The sequence below is a fragment of the Typopeltis vanoorti genome, chromosome 22 (genome assembly GCF_054136105.1).
Source record: "Typopeltis vanoorti isolate ZY-2024b chromosome 22, IOZ_Tvanoo_1.0, whole genome shotgun sequence".
Lineage (NCBI taxonomy): Eukaryota > Metazoa > Arthropoda > Arachnida > Uropygi > Thelyphonidae > Typopeltis > Typopeltis vanoorti.
In genome coordinates this window covers 7,303,318-7,327,847 of record NC_143570.1, presented here as the reverse complement: position 1 = coordinate 7,327,847, position 24,530 = coordinate 7,303,318, and the positions used below count along the sequence as shown (strand labels likewise).

The window sequence follows — 24,530 nt, the reverse complement described above, 5'->3', positions numbered from 1 at the left end:
TTAATTTCAGATCCTTGTTACATGAAAGCATGGTTCTAAGACAGAAGTTTCCAATTTTAGACCCATATGTATAACTGCAGCTGTAGTCAAGTGTTGGAGAGATTGACTACAACTGCAGTTATACATATGGGTCTAAAATTGGAAACTTCTGTCTTAGAACCATGCTTTCATGTAACAAGGATCTGAAATTAAGTTTTGTAGGTCTGGAAAATTGTATGACAAGGTGCCAAGAGAAGCTATTCAAAATGCAACAATTATATGGTGTGAGTGGGACACATAACAAGCAATACATAGTCTATATTTGAGTTCTAAGTCAGCTAGTAGTATTGAAGGAGGTAGAGGAAGATAGTTTTATGATAAATCAGATGTGAGACAAGGTACACATTATGTCCACTCTTATTTATCTCAACACAAAAAAACACAAGCGATAAGTAATAAGTACTATTTATTTAAGGCCATATATTTCAGCCTGAATATTACACACCATCATTAGTTGCAACAATAGTTAATTACAAAGTATAACATGAACAGTGGATTGATTTGAAAAAGTAAAAGCCTCATGATGTTATTAATAAAACAACACAATGGTATAACTGAGGAAATATTGATAATTATCTGTTTAAAAAAAATATTGATGTTTGATTAAAATAAGACTTTCCCATATCTTAAATAGAGAGAGGTAGTGGTTTGATTTAAGTTCGGATGGTGAAGTAAGCCTCGGCACTTTCTTTAAACAAGAATTCAAATTTATGCCGACATCGATGAAGTAAGCATGTCTCAGACCATAGGATGTTTTGGTCTATATTTATTCAGTGCTCTGCCAAGCCAAAATTTTCAGATTTATTGTTGCTAATGTAAGTTGGTGTTCTTATATCCTCTTTTCTGTAGAGCATCTAGTTTATCCAAAGTAAGAATGATGACAGTCACAATGATAAAAACCAGGGAGAGCTAGAGGAAGGAGACCGTTTATCTTTTTAAGATGGAAACCATGCTGATAATTTGTTGATAGGAAGAAAAGTAGACACTAAATTGTATTTCTTAAGAATTCTAGAAATGGGTTCTAAGATTCCAGACAGGTAAAGAAGTAGAACTTGACTACTGTTTCCTTGTTATTTGAGCTAGGATTATAGGAATTAAAAAGCTGTTGCCTTGTCCTTTCAGAGAAGCCATTGAGTTTCACATATCGTTTGATGTTTAAGAGTTCATGCTGTAATTATTTGAGGGTGTAGAACAAATGATATGAGCACGTTGCAATAAAATTTTTATAATTCTAGTCGTCTGCGATGATGATGAACTGATTGCTGTTGAACATAGCATCCAGTGAAAGTAGGCTTTTGATAAACAGAAGTAATCAATTCACCTGATAGTGAATGAAGGAGTAGAATATTTAATTGGACAATTTGTTGTCTTTTTCAATTTCCATAGTAACTTTAATTTGCAGATGTAGATTGTTTATATTAGATTTAAAAAAAAAAAAGAGTTGTATCTTCATGGGGCCAGATAGTAAAAACATTTATGTAATGAACCCAAAATTAAGACTGAGGGTTTATGGAGGAGAAAATAATGTCTTCTAAATAAAAGTTAGGAAGTTTGGGAGAGAGAGAGTGGACTTCCCATTGTGGTTCCTTCAACGTGACTGTAAAACTTATTCTGACAAATAAAATATCTGGAGTGCATAAACAAAGTCGAATCATTTCACTATATCCTGTGAAAATGTTTCTGAAAGTAGATATAGTGTATCCTCAAGAGGAATATTTGTGAAGAGAGATTCTATATCAAAGCTAATCATTGTATCAGTGAGTTGTAGCGTTGTTACTTTATCTGGAAAATTGGAAAAAAATTTTTATAAATGAGAGGGAGTTGCTAATCTGCACTTTCAATAGGTGTTCTAAAAATTTGGCTCGTCAGTAAGTAGGTGATTCTGTGCAGCCAACAATTGGATGAGGAGGAATGTCTTTCTTATGTATCTTGGGTAAACCATAGAACCTATGAGTTCTAGCAAAATAAGTTTTTTTTTTATGGTGTCTCCATCAAAGCTTACAACTTCATCTAGTAATGAGTTAAGTTTTCTGAGTTGTCTGATAGTGGGGATTGTAATTCAATTCTTGGTATGTTGATCGATCTCATAATAAAAGAGCAACTTTTCTAATTAGCAGAATCCATAACAACAGTAGTGTTCTTCTTGTCAAACTTAGTAATAATGACATGAAACATAATAAATAAATAGTATTATTTATTTATTTATAAATAGTATTATTTATCCTTTGTGTTAATTGAAGAAACCTCTCATAGTACAAGTATCTCTTAAACAACACTGTTATTCATCATCTACATGGATCACATTATGGAGGAAAGTGGTATTTAGGCTTCTGATATCAAAATTGGACATATTCAGCTCAGCTCTTTACTTTATGCAGATGATATTATACTCTTAATCCAGTACAACACTGCAGGATTCCTTAACTAAATTGAATAACTGCTGTAACAGATTTGCTATGAAAATCAGCCCTGAAAAGATAAGGACTTTGAAAATAGGCAGCAACATGGAAAACATTTTCTGTATATTGAGTATGAAAACTGTAGAACAAGTTTATATAGAACAAGTAAATATTTTAGCTGCACAGGCACAATTTTTAGCAAAGATGGCAAATTAAATATAGAAATAGACAACAGAATAATTATTATATATTATAATTATAGTCCACGTGGTTGGCCTAGTGGCTGTAATGTTTCGCAACCATATGCCTGGGGAAGGAGTGTCCTAGATTCAATTCCCGTTGGTGATGTGAGGAGCTGAAGGATCTTCCTCACCCATAGCCAAGTTAGCCAGTCTTCAACGTGGACAGTAGAATTTTTTCCCCCAGTTTATCCTGTGGTTTTTCATCCTGCAAAACAGGCAAACCAGCCTTGAGAACTCAACACTACAGCCATAGGATACACCATAGTGTAGCGCTGACCACCTTATCCTGTAAATGGTTTGAGGTCCGATGATTAATAAACCCTCAACTGCAAGGTAAAAGAGGAAAAAAGGAAGATGAGATTGAGATGATTATAAATTATATAGAATTATTCTTGTTCTTCCTTTCCAGGCTTATAGGCCAAGTGGTCTGTTCTGGATTCAATTCCATCTTTTTAAGGGTCTTCCTCTGCATCAAGTACCTTTTGGGTGATAATTTAGAATTTGTTTAAGTATCCTGCTTCTATTCATTCTCAGTATGTGTTCTTTCCATTTTTTCTATAGCAAATAACTGTTTAATTTAGGGAGTTTGTAATTCCAAGTTTATTTCTGATTTTGCTACTTTTCATTTTATCTATTATTGTGACTCCTTCAGTTCTGCACAGAAATTTCATTTTGGATGATTCGATTCATCTTTCTTAGAATTATTATATATTATAATATATAAATATGTAAAGCTCAGGCCAGAAAAATATTGCGTATTGTATAGAAAGTTAAGTTTGAGTATGAAAAGAAATTGGCTTCACAATCTAAAGGTAACCCAAAATAATTTTATTATTATACTGCAAGTAAATGAGAGAATGAATACAAAACAATTTTACTGAATGCAGATAGTTCTCTTGTGTCAGAAGCAGATGTGGTAGCTTGAATAATGAGTTATCACTGCATGAAGAGATAGAAATGCATAATTGCACTTCTATCTCTTCTAAGAAGTTCTACAGTTGTTACATACCCTGTATAAGAATTTTGCAGTAGGAACATATGGGATATCAGCACATATGCTGAAGGAGTGTTCAGCTGAACTGGCTAGGCCCTTGACATGTTTGTATAATTTGAGTCTTAGAAAAGAGAGATCTCACAGGAGTTGAAAGAATGTATGCTAATCCCACTACAGAAAGGTGATGCAGAGACTGATGTATCTAACTGTCAACCTATCAGTATCTCTGGAGTGACTGTTAAGATTTTAGAGAAGTTTGTAAGAACTTGCATACAGTTATGTCTGAGAAGTTTGCTCATATTTTATAATAATATTATGGCTGAGTTGGATAAAGGGAATGGTTACACTATGATATTGTTGGACTTTCCTAAGACATTTGATTGAGAATCACACAAAAGGCTGTTAAATAAACTGGAGAATATGGGATTCGAATGCGAACTATTGGCTTGGATAAGTGGGTGGGTGGTGGACAGATATCAGAAAGTTTGATATTGGGAATGTGTATCTACCAGATTTAAGGTATGGCAGATACACAGAACTGATCCCTGTGGTAAACCAGTGGTTTATCCCTGGGATCAGTCTTTGGGCCTTGTGATGTGCTCGTTATGAAATTATTATATTAGGAGTAACATGTAAAGAAGTAAAAATATTGTTGTTTCATCTATACATTAATGAAAATTAATGTATAGATTAAACATGATGGTGCAAAGATATACAGAGCAATCAGAGATGCTATCGATATATAGCATTTATAGGGTGAGTTGAATAGACTGGAAGTGTTGGCACACGATAACGGCTATCAATTCAGTATTGGTAAGTGTAAAGTTACACACTTTTACACACTGTGATACAATATCCAAGGATTTATGGAGAATAAAAGGTTGAAGTTCAAAGGTCACATAATAAAAATTGTAAATACAACTTAGAGGATAATTGTGATGTTGAAACAAACATTGACATCTAAAGATGTAGAGAGGAAAACTGGCTTCCATAAGTCTGTAAAAATAATCATATTAAAAAATTCTAAATATTTTTACGTATTAATTATGCTTGTTAGTTTTTGTTTTCATATACGCAGTGTCTGCACTTGTGATGTGCTCGTTATGAAATTATTATATTAGGAGTAACATGTAAAGAAGTAAAAATATTGAAGTACTTGCTAAACTGATTATTTATGTTACTTATAAGAAAGTTTGTTGTGGTTTAAAATGTTGAATTTTGTGTTTTGTGAAAGACTTTCTCTTAGCGCTAATGGATACAGCGAGTCAGCCATTTTATTGCAGTGCGTAGTTTCTGACTTTAGTGGAGTGCGCATGCTCCCGGAGAGGACTTGACGTGTGATTGACAGCTGACAAGGAAAGCGTTGCGTATCCAAGTAACAGTTGTAAACAAGAGAGCGTTCGGAAGTTTTTAGAACACTGGCCGAGGAATATTCAAGTTGGAAGGAACTTGATTTTTTTGTGTGCGGCAGTCAAAGGAAGTTTTTTTTATGTATTCCGAAAAGGGAATAGTGAAAATAAATAGGTTTCAAGCAGGAATAAGTAATGAATAAAAAGGAAGTCTTGAAACTATAAGTTTTTATAAACTGGCCGAGATATATTCAAGTTGGAAGGAACTTGATTTTCTGTGTGCGGCAGTCAAAGGAAATTTCATATTGTATTCCGAAAAAGGAATAGTGAAAATAATAGGTTTCAAGCAGGAATAAGTAATGAATAAAAAGGAAATCTTGAAACTGTAAGTTTTTATAAACTGGCCGGAAAATATTCAAGTTGGAAGGAACTTGATTTTTTTGTGTGTGGCAGTCGGAAGAAATTTTATAGTGTATTCCGAAAAAGGAATAGTGGAAATAATAGCTTTCAAGGAGGAATAAGTAATGAATAAAAGGAAATCTTGAAACTGTAAGTTTTTTTAAAGTGGAAAAAGTTAAGACTGTCATTTGGTATTGTGAATGAAAGAAGAACTTGTTGCTTACATTCTAAAGTGAATGTTTTTCTTAGAGAAAATATTGACAAAGAAGTTCTATAAGTATTAAGGATGCTTGAAAGTGAATGTTTAGAAAATATATTGATTAAAAAGATTTATAGGTATTAAGGATGCATGATCTGATGAGTATTGCTACTAAAAGGAAACAAGATTTAGTCAAGAAGACTTTTATGTGTGTTACATTGATTGATGAAAAGGATCCTGAAAATGAAGTACAGAGCTGTATATAACTTCTGGAAAAGAGCCTTAACAGAAAGAGAAAAAGACTATGAACATTTTTTTGTGATTGTGAAAGAAAAAGTGTTTAGTCTTAAGAGTAAGTTTATATTTTTAAATAAGGCCTTGGATCCATATAATCTGTAGTTATAGCTATGTATTATTGCTAGAAGTGTATATATATTGTTTCAGTTTTATTAAATGTGTTTATTTTGTACTTGGTTTTGAGTCAATGATTAGTTGGATTCTGAAAGAGATAGTTAAAGGCATTGCACCAATTGGAGTGAACTTTTGTGCAATACAATAACATATAAGGACACTCGGAGTCAAAATAAAAATAATTGTTAGTAAAAGAAATTTATATAATAAATCACCTCATAAGTATATAGTATAATTATTAACAAAGGCACAGCCGGTAGACTAAATAGTTAATATAAAATATATATATATAAAAATGAGGGAATATAATATACAATAATCTTTAAAGTATAAAAAAATAACAAGTCCTTGATACAACCACCCACACTTGGACTACTGTATGTAGATTTGGTCTCCTGGGTTTGGAGAGGATAAAGAAGCTGTGGAAAGGCTGCCAAGAACAGTTACAAAGGTGATATCAAGATTATGGAATATAGATTATGAAGATAGATTGGGAGTATGTGGATTGCAGGCACTGATAAATAGAAGAGAAAGGAATGATATGATAGAGGTCTATAAACTTTTGAAAAGGCATTATAGGATATTTGTTGATAAAAGTTTTCATTATATGGAAGGTGAGGAGAGGACAAGTGGGAGAGGCATCCATAGAAATTAAGTTTGTATATGCAGTTAAGAAAGAAAGTGTTAAGGGCCAGATTGTTCTCCCATAGAACTGTGAGTGAGTGGAACAGTTTGCCTATCATTTGCAGTGTAAATGATAGCCAAACTGTTCACTATTAATTCTTCCAATATTTTGTCTCAGTTACAGAGACATTTTCACGGAGTACAAACACACACACACACACACACTCTCTCTCTCTCTCTCTCTCTCTCGAGTATTTTGTTGCCTTTGTATGTATAAGCTACAAGTATTAGTTTGTACTCCCTGAAGATGTCTTTGGGACTGAGACAAAATACTGGAAGAATTAAAATAGTTTTTTAATCCTTTCCCAGTGCTGTTCATGCTCCATTAAACCTCCAACATGATATCCCCCCAGCATTTCAGCCTTAACACATGGAAGACAAAGATCTGGATGGGTTGAGCAGTAAGAAGTGCCTTAGAAGATTGTATAAGTTCTGATAGTAGTGGAGTCCATAATAAATTGATATGAAGTTAGTATTTTGTATCATTGCATCATTTAGTGCTGGTCTGATTGGCCTAGTGATTAGTGTATTCACTCAGCCAAAGGGATGAAGGTTTGGATCCTGCACCTTTGGCATGGATGTTTATGATATCCTTCATTCATACATACAATATTTGCACTCTTCTAAGATGGACTGGGTCACTATGGGAGAAGTAGACCCCCCCACACACACACCTTATGGAGGGAGAAGCTTTCACTCATTGCTGAGTGAGATCTGAGGTAGCTCATACTATCATAGTATCCTCCTATGAGAGTCCTCCTGATTTATGCTCACATGTAGATCCACACTTCATCATGTAGGCATTCAAAACCAAAATCCTATGGAATAGGTTGGTTAATCCTTATTCCAGGAGTGTCTTATGTCTGTAGATGTGTGTGCATGGGACCAGTTTGACTGTTTTGAGGGACGAAAAATCTTAGTTTCTGGGAGAAAAAAATCCTCCACCTCCATATGAGACCAGCTAACTCACCATTTTATTGAAAACACTTGATAAAGGTTCCTCGCATTATAGACGGGACTTGAACCCAGGTCTTTCCAACCAAATGGCTCATCTAACTGAGCTACAGAGGTTCTCCCTTAAGAGTATACATTAGGAATTTGATGATGATTTTTTTTTTTCAACTTAGTTTCAACTATTCTATCTTAAGTGTGCTGTTCACTCGATTCCATTAATATCCTCAGTTTCCAGAAGTATCTCCACTGCTTATGTACAATGTGGTATGGCATTGTCATCCTTAAAAATGAATTCTTTACTTGCAGCACCACAGAACAATCAGACATGATGTTGAAGAACTTTGTTGCAATATCATTCACCAGTCATAGTCCCTTTTTTTCAGCACTTGTAGCTCAGTGCATCCATTAAGCCATACCTCCCCATGCCACATCTGCAGCGCTGCATCTATCTCTTTCAAGAACATTCTCACGATGGCAAGCAGTATCTCTTTCATGCTAGATCAAGTGTCATCTAGAATTAGAGGAAAGACTAAAATGATTCTCATCTGTAAAGAGTAATTAGCCCATTGGTGTCTGTCCAATTTTTATGGATACAACACCATAAAACACCATCAAAACATACTACGATGAGCTGTGGATAAAGAGACATTGACTACAGGCATATAGGCCTACTTGTCGCAGATGCTTTCACACAGTTTGTCAAGATATCCACGTACCTGTGCTTGAAAGGAGCTGACATGCAAGCTGACCTTCCATGATGTGTTGAGTACGTTTTGCTGTTATAACCAGAAATCTGTCTTCGTGCTCCTTGGTAGAGCAAGGGCGATCTCTTATTAAATGATTGGAACAAATTCCATTGGTTTGAAATGCTACCCAGAGCCTGGATGCAACGTTATGTGAGATTCCAAACTCTCTGGCAATATCAGTAATTTCATGGTCTTCAAGCTTTCCAGTAATTCTTCCCTGTGTGAGATCATCTAGATCAGGGGTCACTAAACTTCTTTGACCGTCGACCCATTCAAGAGTTTCTTGACCTTTTATTGACCCCCTCTATTTTACTATTATGTAATCATAATAGGACAAGCAAAAAAGACGCTTATATGAGTTTTTAGATTGTTTATTTTATAGTTACAGTGTTTATTGTATGTATAATATAGTATATATTATTATATTGGCTTAACGTCAAAGGGATACTTTTGACGTCCTTCTTAATAATATTACATATTTGATAGGAGGGATAAATAATATATAAAATATAAAAGTTTATTTTATTTTGAAGTCATTAAGCAAAAGTAATAAGTCTAAATAATATACCTATAATAAATTCATCTGTTTATTGTTAAATACGTCATTTTGGCCTACTTGATTGGCCTCCGTAACTATTTCCATGACCTTGTTCCATCGTATAGGTCCTATTCATGTCCCTGTTCCTACAATTCACTCTTAATTGCGTTGTCATTCAGGATGTAGGTAATCCAAGTTAACCAAATTAAATATTACCCGTACAATGATGTCTTATATTTTTCTATCGACCTCCAATCGATACCTGAGCCCAAATCGACCCCTAACAATGTTATATCGACCCTTGGGGGTCGATATCGACCATTTTGGCGATCACTGATCTAGATGATGTTTTTGAGATGTTACAAGACTTCCAAGTTTACAACTTTATTCCTTGACGAAAAGAGCTTCCTTCGAACACAATTTGCTTAGTGCAGCGTTTATCCTGTTGAGTTCTACTGCATGATCCCTTTGCATGCGATTCAAAAATTTGAATGTGCACCCACCTTCTACTCGAAATTGTCAGTTTTATATACAAATTGCCACAAGCTGATTCATCTGAATTTGCTGTTGTAATCTTCAGAAATGTGTTCATTCTTAGGTTTTGGACACCAGCATATATATATATATTGCATGTTACGTATGTTAACCATCTTTTTAAAATAAATTATATTTGCAGTGCTTAATTTATGATTGGGTACTTAAAAGTCATTTATTACTTTTTTTATATTTATTTCAACATTCATTCTTTCAGTTATTTTCATTATTTTTGAAAAAAAAAATGTATGTGTGTGTGTGTGTGTGTGTGTGTGTGTGTGTGTGTGTGTGTGTGTGTGTATATATATATATATTTTTTTTTTTTTTCCCCCCTAAGGTTGTGGATCTCTGGTTATTCAGAAAAGAAGTTTCTGACAATTCATGTGCTTCATCATCATCATCTAGCTGTTCAGTTGAAACTGCTGAAATACAGGCAGAACATTTGTACTGCAATTTTTTAAAACGAGAACCATTTAGAGAAAAGGCAGTAAACATGAATGATACTAGCCTACCTTCTTTTAAACTAAGTTCAGAAAGTCTACTAAATGGATACGCTTTTAATTTGAAGAAACCAGACAAAATCAACAACTGCTTTTCATCTGTTAGTGCATCACCAAGTACACCACCAGAAGCAGAAAAGGAAGGTAAATTAAAGTGTACTACACATGGTGTTTCTACTAATGTGAACACTGTAGTTTCCTCTGCAAATGACAGAATGACATCAACTGTGGGAAATCTTTTGCTATCTAATACATCAAATGATGAGCTCCTCACAAATCTAAAAGATGAATGTCATGATTCTGTTATATGTGGGGTTATGAGTAGGCCAATTAGCTGCAATACTAACGCATTTGTTAGTTCTAATGGGGATCTGGTTAACAGTAATAGTGCATTTACTATAAGTTCTACTTGTGATTCATTAACTAGTGCAAACATTTTTAGTGGAAAGAAAAATTCTTCTAACACTGCTTCTTTACCACAAAGTGACACATATGTTAAATGTATAGATAGCCATGGTCGTGTTCTTCTTGTGCCACAGTCATCTCTTGTTTCAGTCCGGTCACCATCAGCTGAATTTGTTCCTTCTCAGAAATCATCAGGCTTAATCTCTTCTCAAGCAGTTAAACCTTCCGAGTTGCAGCTTCCATTAAAATCTCCAACTTCGCTTAATTCAGTTCTTCCATTATCCTTGCCTCATAATGTCAATAACTCATATAGAATGCCAAATGGATTACCATCTTATTCTGTAAAAATCATTCCCGGAGCTGTAGGTAAACCTGGACAGCTAATCTTAATACCTTCAATATCTTCATTAAAATCACAATCTTCATTTCACAAAAGTGATGTTATTCAAAATAAGAAAAAGTCAGGTGTACCTGAAGTTGATATTGAAATAACTGAACCCTGTGGAAAGGGACAGAATAAAATGGCTAAAGTTGATTCAGAAAATCGTTTGAAGGAATCTCTGAGATCTATAAAGTAAGTGATATTTTGTAAAACTTTTATGATAATTAACAGCTTTATATTTGGGATGTAATTACATTACCACAGGTTTAACCACCTCACCGGCCGTTATGGATCAAATATGCATCCTCATATGCTTTGTATCCATCATATATTTCAATGTAATATCAATGGTATTATAATTTTAATATGCACTTCGCATCCATGATAACTTTGATGTCTATAGACGTCTTGGCCGGTAGCGTGGTTAAAGAACAGTATAAAGTATTCTTATATGATGAGATATTGAAACATTTGTATTCTTCAGAAACTTGAAATTTATGACTATTCTTTGGCTATTAATTTTTTAAAATTTTTTATTTATTTATTTTTTTTTTTTTTTAATGTTGACTATCTGTGTCATGTAATTGTCATTTAATTGTTGTGCATTTAAAAGAAATATTGTTCTATGTGTAACTGTAGAACATTTGCAGTGGTTGAGTGATTTTTACCATGTATCACTTGACCATGAAAGAGCTCTAGATATCTCATGTGTGACTTATTGACATGTGCCTTTAACAAGCAAGGCAGAATTAACAGAAAAACCCTCCCAGAAGCATTAGCAGGATTTTTCTTTCCTTAGACTTTTTCCTCTCACAGAAAAGCAGTCTGTTCTATGAACTGAACTGTCTTTCTTGAATATTTGAAACTCACTGTTTCATCCAGCAATCGTAAATGTGAGATATTTTTAATGATAAAAATAAAGTAATTTGAATAACTATATGGAATATCAAGCACACATTCAAATATTTTGGCTACATCCTCAGGGCACACTGCAAAGTAAAAAGATTTTTTGTTGATTTAGAGTAAGTGTAGTATTAGAAGAATCATTCCAAAACAGTGGTCATTCATTTTATCAAAGTATCTGGGGGTGGGGAGGACAGAGAACCCTCAGTTAATATCAATTACACTGTCTATAAACCAGTATTAAAATTAACTTCCTTTATCTCTTCTCAAAAAAAGTGCAATATTACTATTACTCCATTATTATGATCTGGCAGATGTGCAGTGAAAACAGAGAGAACTCAAAAATTATATAGTTACAAACTGGTATAGCACATGGTCTGCTGATCTAAAGTGGATTAGAAAACCACGTACTTAACATACTATGTGCAGTAAGTTGTCCTTTTAGGGTAATAACAAAACTGTTACTGTAACAATTCTTTGCTTCAAAAGTGACAGGTTATTCTGGGAAAATATAAAACATTCCATACATCTGAGAAATGTAAGTCTGTGTCGAAATCAAAAAATAAAAACTGGCCGCCTTTAACTCTGCTCAGAGAACATACTCAAAATATTTGAATGCCTGCTCAGTATTGTTTGGTATTACTAAATCATTTAAAGAATTGACAACGTACATAAGAATATAAATTAAATTACGCTTTGATGTAAGCCTCCCAAATTTGGGGCAGTCTCATGCTACCAAATTTATTGAGGTTTGGAGAGTTTCTTAGGGGCTGAGGCTGATTCCATGAATAGTCTTTCGAATTTGAACTTGCTACGGTGTATTATTATAGCTTTCTTCCACTGTATTCTGTGGCGTGCATCCAGAGCATGGTCTGCAAGACCCGAGTGGCTGTACTTGTGAAACCGGATGTAGTCCTTATGTTCCAAAATTCTGATATTCGCTGTCCTACCTGTTTGGCCAAAGTAAGACAGTTTGCAAGGGACTTGGTATACACCAGGTAGGTCTAGGGGAAATGGGTGGTCTTTAGTGGACTGGATAAGGGATGCCAATTTTCTGTATGGTCTGTAACAGGAGGTCAAGTCATTTTTTTTTAAGATTTTGGTAATTTATTCCGAGGTGCCTCGGATGTAGGGAATGGCGATGGATTTAGAGTAATCATTGTTGTGTGTGTGTGGGGGGGGGGGGGATTGTGGTTTGTTGGTTTCAATATTTTTTGTAATTTTTTTTTTGGGGAGGGGGTAGCCATTGGCTGAGAAAGCGTTGAGGATGTGATTTAGTTCAGTGTTTAGGGCCTTGTCGTTTGAACAGATTAGTTTAGCCTTGTTGTATAGTGTTTTCACCACTCCATATTGTTGTGATGGGGGGGGGGGTGTTGATGAATGTACCTGCCTGTATGGGTGGGTTTTCTATAAACTGAGAAAACCAAGGTTCCATTAGGCTGGTGGGTGACTAGTGTGTCTAGGAAAGGGAGGCTGTTGTTTTCCTCTTTTTCCAGAGTGAACTTGATTCTGCGGTGTTGGTTGTTTAAGTGTGCTAAGAAGGAGAGGAGTGTATCAGAGCCATGTGGTCAAATAGCGAACACATTATCAATGTAGCAATGCCATATGGTTGGTTTTTGTTGGGCAGAGGCTAAGGCTTTTTTTTCAAAGGTCTCCATAAAGAAATTGGCCAGGGGTGGGGAGAGTGGTGAACCCATAGTTTTCCCCCCTATTTGTTTGTAGAATTTTCCCTGCCAAACAAAATAGCCTGAGTTCATTATGAACTGAAATGGGGCTGAGATAACAGGAGGAAATTTAGCTTGGATTAGCTTTAAAGTTTCCTTGAGTGGGACATTTGTGAATATGGAGGAGACGTTAAAGCTGACCATTATGTCAGTATGTTGGAGTGTAAGGTTTTCTATGCTGGCTTTGAAGTGGGCTGAGTTTTTTATGTGTGATGGTGTGTTGCCAGTATAGTGGGTGAGCGCTTTGGCCAAATGTTTAGCTAATTTGAATCAATGCCATCCACTATGGGATGTAATGGCACATTTTCTTTATGTATTTTTGGAGTCCATAAATAGGTGGGGGGGGGGGGTATAGAGTTAAACGGTTTTAATATGTTGATAACTTCTACAGGCCAAGAAGTGACTTCTTAAGGAGCGTGTGAAGTTGGTGGGAATATATTCGATAGAGAGGTAAGTAGCCCGATCTATTAGAAGAGCTTTAAGCTTACCTGTGTAGTCCGTTTGGTTAAGTACTACAGTTGCATTTCCCTTATCCGCTTTGATAACTATTTCTTTATTATTCCTCATTTCCTGCAGAGCTTTATACTCCTTATTGGATATGTTGGTTTTTCACAAGTACAGCCACTCGGGTCTTGCAGACCATGCTCTGGATTCACACCATGGAATACTGTGGAAGAAAGCTACAATAATACACTGTAGCAAGTTCAAATTCGAAAGACTATTCATGGAATCAGCCTCAGCCCTAAGAAACTCTCCAAACCTCAACAAATTTGGTTGCATGAGACTGCCCCAAATTTGGGAGGCTTACATCAGCAGACCTTCAGCCCAACGGCCAAGAACACCTACATACCCCGCTATGGGCACCATCAGAACTTTTAGAACAATAGCTTCCTCACTTCATTCTCAGTTACTGTGTTGTAATGCCTACGTGCACGTGACGTTGCCGGAATATCGAAATATTTATTAAAGTGTAATTTAATTTACATTCTTATATACATTGTCGAATCCTTAAGTGATTTAGTAATGCATAACCAATGTATAAGCTTGTCTACGAGAATTGTTCAGTATGCGTTCGTATTCAAATTATCTTTCATCCTTGAAATGCCTGAGTTACTGCTAGACAAAAAAATTGGATTCAGTATTTGAATTATTTTTTGTCTGTATTGTGAATAAACCTTTCAATTTCTTTATTAACAATGCCTAGTAACTTGACCACAACAGGCCATTTGACATTTCTAGAGTTTTTGATCATGTCTCATATCAAGGCCTGCTAAACAAAAAATTTACTACAGAGGAAGCTAGCTTCCTCTTTGGTCAATCACCACTAATCCTATCTACAGTTTTGCAGATGATAGTACTCTCCGTTCATCCATTTGACAAACCATGCAGCGCACAGATCACCCACAACTAATGCCTTACACACACACACACTGATCTACTAACTATTTTTCATTTGGGCGTGGACATCTAGTCACATTCAGAGCTATCAAAATAAAGTCTTGCCTCTTCTCTCCCAAAATAAATCTTAGCTCACATTCTCTTACCCTCAGTAATACACAAATCACTAGACAAGATCAGATTTTTTTGCTTGGACTAGCATTCACCTCCATCCTCTTCTAATACAAACACATCTCAACAATAGCTTGAGATGTAATAAATTTAGTTTAATCCTTTATCTAAGTGTGTGCAAACAAATTTTGCACCTGAAAGTATCTTCAGGACTGGGGTAAAGTGGTACAACACCGGGCGACTCCTTGCAAAGGTGGAGCAAGCTACCAAAACTCCTATCTCAGTATCTCCCATAATGCAAAACACATTTCCTTGCAGATATCTATAATGTTATGCATTAAGGGAAGGGCCACTACCCAGACTAGTTTCGACCTTTATTGAGGTCTCTTCAGTGGGAGCCAGGCCCAAGTGGAGATACCAAGGCAGAAGCATTAGCAAGGTCATCTCCTCCTCCTATAGGAGCTGCCAAACAGTGCCACCTTTTTATTAAATTACTCTGGATTTAGAGAAATCCAGATTAATTTACTAAAGCGACCTCAATAATGGTCGAAATTAGGCTGGGTAGTGGCCCTTCCCTTAATGCATAACATTATAGATATCCGCAAGAAGATGTGTTTTGCATTATGGGAGATACTGAGATAGCAGTGTCGGTATCTTGCTCCACCTTTGCAAGGAGTTGCCCGGTGTTGTACCACTTTACCCCAGTCCTGAAGATACTTTCAGGCGCAAACTTTGTTTGCACACACTTGGATAAAGGATTAAACTAAATTTATTATAGTCTGACCAAGTGAAAAATAAACTTTCAATAGCTTGAGATGTGTTTGTGTATCAAAAATGAGATGTGTTTGTGCACCTAACCATCCAAAACAACTAGGCCTTCTCTTTCATTTAAGAGGCTATTTTATACCCAACCAACTCTTAACAATATACAAATCTGAAATCCACCTATGCTTAGATTACTGTTCATATGTTTCAGGTGGAGCACCTGAAACTTCTCAAAAATTCTTAATGATGTCCAGAGGAGAGCAATTCAGCTCATAGGTGATCTCTCTCTTACAGATTCCCTTCAATTTCTATCTCACAGTGTTTCAGCTCTGTGCATTTACTTCAATGGCAATTGCTTCACTGAACTGACAACCATCATTCCTCCACTTTTTGTTGCACCTGTTAATACAAAAGTAGCAGCTGCATAGCAATTCTTTACTGTGCAGCTGCAAACACATCAAACCTGCTTTTCTTCTTCTTCTTTCATTCCATCTGCCACTGTCCTCTGGGACTGTACCGTAAGAAGTATTTTCAAACAGTACAATCTGCAACTCTTCAAAAAAAAAAACTTCTTCTCACCTGCACCCCAGATGCAGCACTCATCTATGAGGGTGGTCTGAAAAGTTCTCGGCCTAACAATGAAAAAAAATTTTGAAATTTATAATTTGAAAATTATTTTTATTTTTCAACATAATCTCCCTTAAGACTAATACATTTATTCCTGCGATGCCCCAGCGCCATTATCCCATCCCTGTAGGGGTTTTCAGTAACATCTGCAAAATACCCCTCTACAACTGCAGTCACCTCTAGATTCGAAGAAAAACACTGACCAGCAAGAAGAATTTTAGTTTTGGAAAGAGAGAGAAGTCAGAGGGAGCCAAATCTGGGGAATAGGGTGGATGTTCCAACAATTCATAGTGCAGATCCCTTAATTTTCCCATTGCCAAAACATCTTTGTTCGCAGGTGCATTGTCCTGATGAAAGATGTTTTTTTTCTTCTTCTGCAAACTGGGTCTTTTCTCACAAATTTTTTAGTCTAGTCTGGTTAAAAGATTGGAATAATATTCGCCAGTTATTGTTTTACCCTTTTCAAGATAAATAATAAACAAAATGCCTTTAGCATCCCTACACACCGATGCTATGACCTCTCCTGCTGATGGAACCGACTTTGTCTTCTTTGGTGCTGAACAACTGCAACCGGCTTCTGTCCACTGTTTTGACTGCTGTTTGGATTCTGGTGTGTAATGGTTAATCCAAATCTCATCCATAGTAATAAATCAATGCACAAAATCAGTTTTATTCTTGTTAAAACGCTCAAAGCACTGTTCAGAGATTTTCCTGTGAGTGCGTTTTTGATCTGCTGTGAGCAAGCATGTCACCCATCTTGCGCAAAGCTTTTTCATTTGCAATTTTTCATGCAAAATATATCCTACACGTTCTTTTGAAATACCTATAGTTTCAGCAGTTTCACGCACTTTGACTCGGCAGTCATTCAATACCATATAATGCACTTGATCAATGATTTCTGGTGTTGTTACACTTTTGGACGTCCTTTATGTGGATCATCTTCGAGGCTGGTACAGCCACGTTTAAACTCGGCAGCGCATTTCTTAATTGTTGAAAATGAAAGAGAAGCGTGACCATAGACTTGAACTTCGAGTGAATTTCTTTTGCTGTTAAACCTTCCTTTACAAAGAATTTTATAATTGCATGGTACTCAATTTTATCCATTTCAAGGGATACACACAACAACACTTTTGCTTCAGACAGCTGTATAAAACAAACTACTTGACAGAATGACTTGCAATTTCACATGGATGCTTATGACAGATGTACCAACTTGGAAGAAAAAAAAAATTTGCTGATAGTGTCGCCATCTGTGGTCGAGGCCGAAAACTTTTTGGACCACCCTCGTACTTGTAGTTCTTTCGACCTCTCAATGTGAGATCAGTATAAAAAAAAATGTCCTGAACATAAATCCCATTACTTACCGTTATTATTAGCTATGCTCTTTTATCCAAAATTCTCAAAACATTTCTATATATCTAGTAATCATTTCCTCCTCTGCTGTTTAGATCTCCAAAAATGATCAACTTTTCCTCTTTCATTGTGTCAGCGACCTTCTCTAATGCATAAAAAAATTCTTCCACTTCTTCTTTAGTAGACTCTTCTTTGGGACCATAGGTATAAAATCATCTCGTCCAGTTTCTCCATTCTGAGAAATTTCTCAGAATGGAGATGTTTCTCAGATATTGCCTGCCATTCAAACAGATTATCCTATCTGTATTTAATGCTGAATACTATAGCATCTTCTTTTCCCTGATTATTTTTGCCTTAATATAACATTTTGTATTTCTTGCTTAGAAAGATGCCCCCTGTTTTTGTCTGCCTTGGTTCATAAAGTCTATTATGGCAATCTAGTACTTATTAATTTCTTCTGGATCACTTTTAGGGATCCTTATGTTAATAGTGTCAATCTTGAACTCTGCTGATGTCGATTTGGGATTTATTCCAGTAGCCAACTTTTCTTTGTATGCCCTGGTTCCCTGACGAAAACAATGGGGCGTTGTTTATCCAGGCTATGTAGATCCCAGCTAGCATGAAATTCTGTCATGCTGTGCCATCATTTTGTATTATGGTTTAAGTCCATAAGAATAGTTTGGTCAGCTAAATCCCAATATGCCAACCCATCCTTGTTCATTTGGTATCCAGGTGGATGCCTAACAGGGCTCACAGCGAAAACATGAGGATCAGACATTTGGTCAGAAGTCCTGGGGTCATTTCTTTGCATTCTTTAGACAACTGTATGGTGGTTCTTTTAAAGATCCTTAAGCATCCTATGCATTTTAGCATTCAGGCATGTTATTTTTATTTATTTAGTTTTATTTTTTAGACAAGCATTTTCTAAACTTAAGGAACTGTGCATGCTCATCCAGAGCAGACTTTTACAGACAACCATGCCCACGATGGGACTTGGACCCATGACCTGTTAGTTGATGAACAGGTGTACTATCCACTGGCCAGGTTCATGTAGTGATTTCTAACTTATGACCATTTAACTTATAACGGGATCATCTGAATGGAACCGTCATAAGTCAAGGACTGACTGTATCTTGCTCACGGTGTTGATATATTTTTCTTAGCTTCTGGGATAATTTAATTAACAATTTTTTGCCCACCTTTGTAGTGTTAATTGTCAATTGGTAAATTAAATGACATACATCATTTTTTCAATTCAGCTATTTTCAGAGACAAATTTTTTAAAAAAATATATATAGCAATAACTCTATTCCTGCTAGATAGAATTGAATAAAATTTGGTACTGAGGGTGTACTCTTGATTATGTTATGTCAATATGGTTCAATTTCTGTTTCAATAAGAGCATTTTTATTTGCAAAATTTGGTAAAATGATTTAAATAGACAGTAAATAATTTTTCACTGGAAAGATGGAATTATATCTTGAAATGTGATGTAATAATTTCTTGAATAGTTTGCTTTGGCTTCTTCAAGTTGTCAAACCATTTGATATTCCAAAATTAGACATAGTTACATGTATACAATTGCATAAGCTGACATTGGTCAATTTTTATAAGCTGCTCTCTAACTTTTGACCTGTTGGATTTTTGTTGATTTATTGCTATTTTATATAGCTCATTGAATACCTTAATTTTATTACAGACATGATGGTTTTGTTCTGCCAAAACTTGAAAATATTGACAATTGAAAAATGAACAATTTCCAAGTGCCTTATATATAAAGAATTGTAAGAGCCACCTGACCTTGCTGTTTATACTTGATTATATGCAAAAGTTGTAGAATAGTAATTTTTCATCTGAGATTCAAGACTGGTTGTCGAAAGATATTTTGTTAAAATAATTTAACAATGATAACAGTTCCTTCATGATGTAATGAAATTTGATAAAATTTAGAATTTGGAATCTTTAGTAAATATTTTGAGTTATTGCCAAAGTAGGCCATTTTAATCGGAGACAAAATAAAATTAATTTTAAATTAAAGATGCCAAGAAATTATATTCTTGGTTTAATCCTTTATCTAAGTTTTTGTACTTTCATGACAGGTTTACTTATACATAGAGGCTAATAACTTCACATCAATTGCCTTAGTATCACATAATGCAAAATACATCCCCTTTTGGACATGTATAATGCTATGCATTGTGGGAAAGACCTCTATCTAAACTGGTTTTGACCTTTATTGAGGTCTCGCCAGTGCGAGCCTGACCCAGAAGAGATATACCAGTATTGCTGATATGAAGTGCATCTTTTTTTGTATGTCCTGTCACACATATTTTCAGAACATATCATTTAATCAGAAGTTTGTAAGCTGGTTTAATTAAAGATTTTATCTTTTCAGGTATGATTAGTTTGAGAAAGAAGCTATTATTCTGATTAAAATCACATTCTCCCTTATTAGATCGTACGTGTTTTGATTAGAATTACTAGTTTAATATTGTTTCAATTATGATAATAAACATAATTTTTTTAACTATTCTGTTTATTGTTCAAGTATGTATAATAATAACATAGTTGTCAGCACAAAGCTGACTGCCAATCTTTAGAGCTCCTAGTCAAATTTTTAGTAATTATATAAAAGATTTCATTAAATCTATTGAGATGATTCAGCACATCAAAACTTTATTTATTTTTAATTACAAACATGCATTTCAGTAATGCATGCATTGAGTTTTAAAATAAAAATATAGATTGCTAGTTGGAATGCATTTAACAGTTGTAAATTTGTCTTTTTCTACCCTGTACATGTTTTATGAACATTGATTAAATTTATTTAAGTTTTCATTCAAAACAATAAATACATCTTGTTAATTGCAATATACCACATTCATGCTATGTATGTGCTAAAGGTAAGAAAAGGTGCCAAATGATGTTTTCTTGAACAACTGGAGAACATCTTACATGAGGGAGGCTGGTGCAAACAACAAGATAGATTGAATGAAAGATAATGAGAATTTAATATTCTGTATTTGAAATTTAAGCTATCTACCTTGTACATATTTTGATTTAAACTATTTAAGTCACCCATGACTGATATTAACCTGTTGTTGTGAAACATAGTCCACAACAAAGGGAGATAATATGTATCGCATAGAAAAAGAAATATTGAGAAGAATTTTTTGACCATCTTATATTCAAAATACTGGAGTGTAAATGATGACAAAAACTATGAAACCTATTTCAAAGACTCAAAATTCTATCATTTATAAGAAGTAAGAGAATTGAGTGATTTGGTCTTGTTTGAAGAGCAAATGACTAGATAATCAAACAAACAATTACAAATAAGATGATCAAAAAAAGATATGTAAGAAGATCCCATGCCTTATGGATGGATGGATGTAAAAATGATATTCCATAATGCTTGGGGTCTACAGGTCTTTTCTGATTATAGAGAAACCTAGTGGTGGTAGCATTTGCCCTAAATGGCAAATGAAGTTTTTTAGGAAGAGGATGATTTGAAATTGGACTGTGTATATGACTGGATAGCAAATCTGTGTATCTTTGTGAATTTTGATGATGTTCTTCGGTCGGAAAGACCAGGGTTTGAATGCCATCTAGGATGTGAAAAACCTGTGTCAGACTTTTCATTTGAAGGTGAGTTAGTCAGTTTCATACAGAAGTAGTAGGGTTTCCCTTCCCCCTCTCAGAAACATGGTTTATCATCCCACAAAATAGATTAGTTGATTTGTGATTTTTTTGGCACGACAACAAAAGGTTATTCTGCACCATTCCAAAGGTTATAGCAGTACACAAGGTAATAATAAATAGATAAATTAGAAAATAACATATTATCTACACAAAACAAATTTAAAAAAAAATTAAGCAGTACTATGTCTACACGTCAATTATGATCAAATCTGTTTGTATTAATTAATTCTTTGTAAAAGCTAAAAACTTTATATAGTTTGTCAAGTCTGACATGATCTTCTTGAGTAAGTATGTATGGCTCAGTTGAATTAGATAAATTTCATTTTTTTTTTTCAAGTGAAATGTGCTGACAATCCACCAAAATATGGTAAATGATAAAATGCGTGTTGCATTGTTCACACATAGGTGGGTCATCAACCCTTAACTTCCTCTTCTTTTGTTTTTTTTCTCTCTCTCTTCTGTTTCTACATTGACTACACTCTCAGTGCTTAATTTCATGTCATTTATTTGTTGCTTCCTGCCATCATGACTGTCATCATTAATTAATGTCTTGATCTTATAACCTTGTCTATAGTCTCCATATGGGACTGACATGCAGGACATGTAAAAAGTATTAACTGACCTAACAGCTGCAGTCTCATTTCCCCTAATTCATTGTGGCTCTTAATCCAGCACAACTTAACATCAAATAAAGTATCTTCAGCTTATACAACAGTTAGAACATCATAAAGCATATGAATGTGGATTGTACATTGGAGATGGCCTCTAAAGAATACGAATCTGTATAAATCATACATATTTGGTACCAGTATTTTCTTTTGTGTACAAGTGCAAACTGAATGACACACAGCTCACCAGTGCAATTACTCAATTCTGGGAAGGGGGGTTGGCTGGATCAAAACAGGCACACCAGCCAGAAGGACATACAATTATCAGAAATAATGCATCATGCAAATAGGATTAATCACCCTGTCCATGTATTAATTAGTTTTCCAAGAAGCTAAATTATTTGGCCATTACAGACCATTGAGCCTAACATGCAAAAGGATAAATTAATTACCCTATCTGTGATGAGCCCTTGATTTATTGGGGGGGGGGGGAGAGAACAAGAAGACATGTCAGGAAATTGTGGAATGGATCATCAGTGTTGTTCTGGCAGAGGAGATGACCTGTAAGAACTCAATGGGTCTGTATAAATCATAGATTTTTGGTAGCAGATTTCTTTTATGTGTACAAGAGTAAGCTGGATAGTATGCATTTCAACTATGTGTAATTACTGCATTCAAGAAGGATCTGACAAAAGCAAAACAGGTAAACCAGATAGAAGAATGCACACATTTATCAGTGACAATGCACTAATGCAAATGGTATTAACATCCTATCAGAGCATTATTTAGATTTCCAAAAAGTCAAGTTTTGGTCATTACAGGCTAAACATACAAATGGAAAATAAGATTACTTGATGGGAGGTGGGGAAAGAACAAGGGGACGTACATAGAAGTTGTATGAGGATGTGAGAAATTGATTTTTTTGCTTGGAGAGTGTGAATTAAGTGGAATGAGTTGCCAAAGTTGGTCATGAGTATGATATGATTGTATAAATAATTGTTGGTGTGGGTCTCATTCAGGGAATCTTTTGACTCTGTGGAAATGCCTGATAATAGCTGTAGTGATTTGATGCATTTCTACATAGATAATGTCATACATAAACAAAGGCTTAGGTGCTGTTCATTATTCATAATAATGCTTAACAGTATAATAACCAACACCAAAAGGGAAAACAATACATTTATTAAACTCACTGATATTTCACTTTTCTTTTCACTTATTTTCCTTTTGTCAAAATGTTATATTCAGGCAATTTATTTATTTATGCATATGGCTTTGTGAAACTGGCATGAAATGTACAATCACAATGTCCAGAAACAAATGATGAAAAACTTAACATGTAAAAGTTCATTACATAAAAGGCACAATTACAACTACAGGTCAATGTCCAGTCTGGAAAGTCAATCTAAGGCCTCACCATCACCTTGTGGATGTCCAGTAGGCCACCACCATGAAATTGGCGCCTTGGGCAGTCGTACACAATATGAGTAATCGTCTGAGTCCCAGGGGAACAATCACAATAAGGGTGGTCTAACAGCCCCCATTTATGTAGTAGGTAGCCACATCTGCCCTGGTTAGTTCTGATCCTGTTGACTGATGACCAAATCTTCCTAGGAAGTGCAACACCAGGCTGCAGAGCACAGGGATCTTCTACCAGGAAGCCATTTGTTGGGAGATTGTTGGACCAGAATTTTCTCCACATGTCAGGTGTTGATAGCAGGGTAGCAAAAGAGAGTTCATCCATGGACCAGAGAGACTTTCTAGATTTTAGGTGAAGACCTGGTAGATATATGAGAGTCTGGTGTAGGGACAGGAGAGGGTTGCTTGTTGCTTTATTAAATTCTTTAATCGAGGCTTGTCTTCTCTGTATGTTTGGTGGAGCAATGTTAGATAGGACAAGCAGCCAGGAGAGAGGGGTGCTTCTCGCTGTCCTGCTAATTGTGCGCATGGCAGAGTTTAGCTGGGTGTCTATAATGTTAGTGTGTGCACTTCTTTTGCAGACAGGGGGCACAATATTCTGCTGCAGAGAATGCGAGGGCTACTGCAGATGACCTTAGGACTTCTGCACCACAACCACAGGTTGTTCCAGCAAGCCTTGAAATAATATTGTTTCTTGTTTTAATTTTATTGGATAGGTTGGTGATGTGCCTTTTATAGGTTAGGCTTCTGTCCAGGCTCACTCCAAGATATTTTGGGTGAGGCTCGTGTTGTACCATTTTTCCACAGAAAGAAAGGTTGAGGTGTCGATTCGCCTCAGCATTCAATTCAGGCAATGACAATCAAGAAAACGAAGGAATAGCCATAGTATTCAACACGAAATATGAGGCTAATCTTCTTGAATGGCAGGTAGTCTCAAGTAGAGTGATGTGGGTAAATATGAGAAGGGAGAACTGGACAATGAGACTTATTTGTACCTATGGTCCCACAGAAGATTCTACTGAGGTAGAAGTGGAGGAATATTTTGAGGCTTTAGAGAAAGCAACTCACACAATGAATAAGGAAAAGTTGGACCTTGTTGGGGATCTAAATAGAAGAGTAGGAAATGATTGCCAGACAAAAAATAT

General features: G+C 35.3%; 1 protein-coding gene across 2 annotated transcripts in view; it reads left to right on the top strand.

Moving 5' to 3' along the window:
• Nucleotides 1–24,530, top strand: part of D12 (YEATS domain containing 2 homolog D12) — a 285,709-nt gene that overhangs the window by 122,333 nt on the left and 138,846 nt on the right. For both annotated transcript variants that reach the window (XM_090412193.1, XM_090412192.1), the window contains exon 9: nt 9,826–10,967. In XM_090412193.1, the coding sequence (XP_090268319.1) occupies nt 9,826–10,967 (1,142 nt within the window). The remainder of the gene's footprint in view (nt 1–9,825; nt 10,968–24,530) is intronic.